Source organism: Gouania willdenowi, chromosome 13 (genome assembly GCF_900634775.1).
Source record: "Gouania willdenowi chromosome 13, fGouWil2.1, whole genome shotgun sequence".
In the NCBI taxonomy this organism is placed as follows: domain Eukaryota; kingdom Metazoa; phylum Chordata; class Actinopteri; order Blenniiformes; family Gobiesocidae; genus Gouania; species Gouania willdenowi.
Window position 1 is genome coordinate 42,831,024 of NC_041056.1, and position 4,834 is coordinate 42,835,857.

A 4,834-nucleotide genomic window follows, 5' to 3' on the forward strand; every position below is an offset into this window, starting at 1 on the left:
ACAGAAAGGACCCAAGTGTCAATAAAAAATGTTATTTGGACATGTCACTTGATCTATTTAACTAGCCTACTGGAATTTTATTCAATGTTTTTATTTCTTTTTCATCATTCTAAACCTGATGAACATAAATCTGCATCCATACCCAACTTTGGCAATCAAGGCTTAGTGCTTTCTGGGTTGATTGGCCGGGGTTTTTGGGTGACGGTGGGGGGGCTTGCCACCGGTGCTGCCTAAGGATCAGTTGATTCTGGATTGATTGGCCTGGGTTCTTGGGTGACGGTGGGGGGGCTTGCCACCGGTGCTGCCTCAGGATCAGTTGCTTCTGGGTTGATTGGCCAGGGTTCTTGGGTGACGGTGGGGGGGCTCCGCACCAATGCTGCCTCGGGATCAGATGCTTCTCGGTTGATTGGCCAGGGTTCTTGGGTGAAGGTGGGGGGGCTCGCCACCAATTCTGCCTCGGGATCAGTTGCTTCTGGGTTTTTTGGCCAGGGTTCTTGGGTGACGGTGGGGGGGCTCACCACCAATGCTGCCACGGGATCAGTTGCTTCTGGGGTGATTGGCTGGGGTTCTTTGGTGACGGTGGGGGGGTTTGCCACAGGTGCTATCTCAGGATCAATTGCTTCTGGGGTGATTGGCCGGGGTTCGTGGATGATGTTGGGGGTGCTTGCCACCGGTGCTGCCTCAGGATCAGTTGTTTCTGGGGTGATTGGCCGAGGTTCTTGGATTATGTTGTGGGGGCTTGCCACCGGTGCTGCCTCAGGATCAGTTACCTCTTGGCCTGGAGTCTTGCCTCTATTGGCTCTGAACCTGGCCACTGGCGGGCACCCTGTGATTTTTCTCTGGGTGTGGGTCATGACTCTTTTGCTTGGGTCTCTGATGGGGTGCTCCTTGGGCCCTCCCCGGGGGTTGGGCGTTGGGGCATTAATGGGTTTGGCGATGTGGGTTCTAGCAGGGGTCCTTGTAGCAGGTGTTCGGGGCGGCAGCGTGGTGTGTTCGATCCTGGCCGCTCTGCTGGGGTCTTGGATGGGGAGCTCCTTGGGCCCTCCTCGGGGTTTGCATGTTGGGGCATGGAGGGGTTTGGAGATGTGGGTTCTCGCGGGGGTTCTCATAGCATATGTTCGGGGCAGCAGCGTAGTGCGTTCAATTTTTGCTGCTCTGCTGAAGTCTCGGATGGGGGGCTCCCTGGGCCCTCCCCGGGGGTTGGGTGTTGGGGCATGGATGGGTTTGGGTATGTGGTTTCTTGCTGGGGTCCTCGTAGCAGGTGTTGGGTGCGGCAGCATTGTGTGAATGTTTTTTGCTGCTCTGCTGATGGTTCGGATGGGGGGCTCCTTGGGCTCTCCCCGGGGGTTGGGTGTTGGGGCATGGATGAGTTTGGGTATGTGGTTTCTTGCTGGGGTCCTCGTAGCAGGTGTTGGGTGCGGCAGCGTTGTGTGTTTGTTTTTTGCTGCTCTGCTGATGGTTCGGATGGGGGGCTCCTTGGGCCGTCCCTCAGGGTTGGGTGTTGGGGCATTAATGGGTTTGGGGATGTGGGTTCTAGCAGGGCTCCTTGTAGCAGGTGTTTGGGGCGGCAGCGTGGTGTGTTTGATCCTGGCCGCTCTGCTCGGGTCTTGGTTGGGGAGCTCCCTGGGCCCTCCCCGGGGTTTGCATGTTGGGGCATGGATGGGTTTGGGGATGCGGGTTCTAGGTGGGGTCCTCGTAGCAGGTGTTTGGGGCGGCAGCGTGGTGTGTTCGGTCTGGGCCGCTCTGCTGGGGTCTCGGATACGGAGCTCCCTGGGCCCTCCCCGGGGTTTGCATGTTGGGGCATTGATGGGTTTGGGGATGCGGGTTCTAGGTGGGGTCCTCGTAGCAGGTGTTTGATGCGGCAGCGTGGTGTGTTCGGTTTTTGCCGCTCTGCTGTGGTCTCGGATGTCTTTCTTCACTGCAGTCGTAGCCAGCTCTTCACTGTGTACCAGGCTGCCCAGAGCCAAAACTGCATTGTACTGGATGCTGGGATCTTCATCCAATGTGAGGAATGGGGAAGCAATTTCTTCCTTTTGGGAGATGTTCATGTTCTGAGGGTTGTTTGACAAATTAGCATCTGTCTGCCTAAATTCCATCCCTAATGTCTGGAACTGTTCATAGGCTTCAATCACCTGTTGTTGAATCATGGTGGGTCTGTCAGAAGATGTCTCCATATCAGGTTTTTGGTTTAAGAGAGTACTCTCCATTTTTTCGTTTCTATAATTCCTTGTTGATGTAATGGACTTGTACTTCTTTCTCAGTTGTTGGCGTGAAGATGAGTGTCTGCTCTAAAGGACTACTGTTATGTCAACGGAACCTGTGACATCAAAGGAACATGCTTTGATCTTGAGAACCTGTTACATCAAAGCAAAGGAATGTGCTGACTTCTAATTGGCTGCTGAAGAGAACCTGTGACATCATCAACAGCAAAGGAAAATCCTGACTCCTGATTGGCTGCTCAATAAGAAACGTTAGTTTGCACATGGACGATGCTGGTTGCCCTTTGATCTCTGTCCATCTGATGGGGTCTCTGGTGGGGGGCTCCCTGGACCCCACCTTGGGGGGTTGGGTGTTGGCCATCGATGTGTGTGCATCCACGGGCCCTCAGGATGGGGTGCCGGCCGTGTGCGTTTTTGTCCTTGACTTTTGGCCTGGCATCTCTGGGGTATGGGGTTCCATCACTTTATGTAAGTGACACTACCCTCAGTTAAGGTATCAAAACGAGAAGAAAAAATTAAAAAAGTATTTTTAATGTGACTCTGACATCATCTAAGGCAAAAACTCACAATTCACTAAACACTATTTATCACTGACTTCTTTAGTTAATTAGAAAGAGACAACTGCAATGATAGGTCCATAAGTCAACGTGTCAAACATCATTAATCCACAACTATTTCATGATGAACATCTTCTATATCAGGGATTTTTAATCTTGGGGTCAGGATACATTTCTCCTATTTCAGACACTTCTACATCACATTTCAATGACTTTTCTGCACATTTTTTCCACTTTCATGACATTTTCAGCACTTATAAACCCTTTCCACCACTTTCCCACCTTTTGTCACACATGTTTACCCATTATTGTCACTTTTAACCTATGTTCACCATCATTTATGCTGTATTTTGTCAGTTTGAACTGTTGGTTACTACTTTTGAAATGACATAACCAAATTCTGCCACTTTTAAGCCAATATTGACACTTTGAACCCTTTTCACCACTTTTTCTGTCCGTTTTTATCCACTCAAATGTGCAACTTTTAACCAATTTCTGTGGTTTTTAAAATCCCATTTCACCACCATTTCCACCATATTTGGTCACTTTGAACCATTTTATTAGTGATTAAAACCAAGATTTTCATCTTTAAGATGACTATAATAATAATAAATGTTCCTGATAACAGTGGATATTATTCAGATGAATAAATAAATGTGGTTATTACAGATTCATAGAACAATGGACCATCATTTTATTATTATTATTATTATTATTATTATTATTATTATTATTATTATTATTATTATTATTATTATTATTAATAATAATAATAATAATAATATTATATAATAATATTAACATAAAAATCCAAAAACACATATATTACATGTAGACACAGGGCTCTACACTAACTTTCTCAGTTGGTTGCACCAGTACAGTATTTGGTCGCACCCTTTTTTTTAAAGCTATGCATGTTGATGAATAGTTGACTGAAGGCAGACATACACTGTGCGATTTTTGACCCATTTTGAGCCGATTTTCCACTCGTGCGACTATTTTGTGGGATTTTGTGAGTCTCTGCTAGATCATGTGTCGTGCATGGTGTAGTATACATGGGGTCACGAGAAGCGATGAACACCTCACGACCAGCTCCTGATCAGCAATCGTAGGTCGTAAGGAAATCAAACATGTTTGAAATCCAGTCGCTCCTCGTGAGGGTATCTCACAGTTGAAGCAGTGCCACGGACCGGCTTACCGTAAAGCCTCACACTGCGCATGCGCGAACACCGTAGGACTGCTGTAAAGTTGATGGACTGTACTGTCCACGCCTGTCCATCCAGCTCCTGGTCCATCATATCGTTGTCTTTTCTTTTTTAAAACTCTTTTTGCTGAGTGTTTCTCCACTTCGTTTTTCCTCTTCGTCTGTTTGAATGGCGACGCTTCTGTGTTCTTCTTCTTCTAATTTGTACGTTGCATTTCCGGAAACAAGACCCTGACGTGTCGTGTATGAACGTACAGTGTGAGAACATAAATCGTGAGCTGAGAACATTCGTGCTCTGTGTCTGAGTCGCACAGTTTGAGTTGGAGCTTAGAACAACGATTGAAAACATTACACAGTGTATCCCAGCCTTAAACTGGAGTACCGTAGTTGAAATAAAGATTGACAGTGGCTCGAGTTATATTTGCAAAATGTTTTAATGTTTTAGTGTCAATATTAAGTTTTCAAGCAGTGGCTGAAATGACAGGTCATTTATTTTATATCATTTTAAAAGACGTAACAAAAATGTTTTAAATAACAGCAAAGCATAACAACATGTTACATGTTTTTTTTTTTTTATTTTACAGAAATGCTGTACTTGAATTAATTTAACAGTAACATAACCAACTTAGCATCTTCATTGTTTCACCCCATGAATTAAATTCAGAGGGTCCAGCTCTGATAGTGGGGTCTCCTAACCCTCTTCCCCTGGTCAGGGGTCTGAAACCTTTACTCTACAAGGAACCATTTAACCTCATCTCACCTGGATTAAAGTCCTCCTGGAGCCATAAATACCTTCTCTATGAAGACAATACAGTGTATTACATTATATACAGTTATAATTATATAGAAAGTGT

The 4,834-nt window shown here is 46.1% G+C and overlaps 1 protein-coding gene across 1 annotated transcript; it reads right to left on the reverse strand.

Annotated features, from left to right (window-relative positions):
• Positions 1-230: 230 nt before the first annotated feature.
• LOC114473999 (proteoglycan 4-like) lies at positions 231-2,264 on the reverse strand. The gene is made up of 2 exons (XM_028463825.1): positions 2,133-2,264; positions 231-2,051 (listed from the first exon to the last, which is right to left on the reverse strand). Exons 1-2 carry the CDS (start codon positions 2,205-2,207, stop codon positions 231-233), a joined length of 1,896 nt encoding a protein of 631 aa, XP_028319626.1. The 5' UTR covers positions 2,208-2,264.
• Between the last annotated feature and the right edge of the window lie 2,570 nt (positions 2,265-4,834).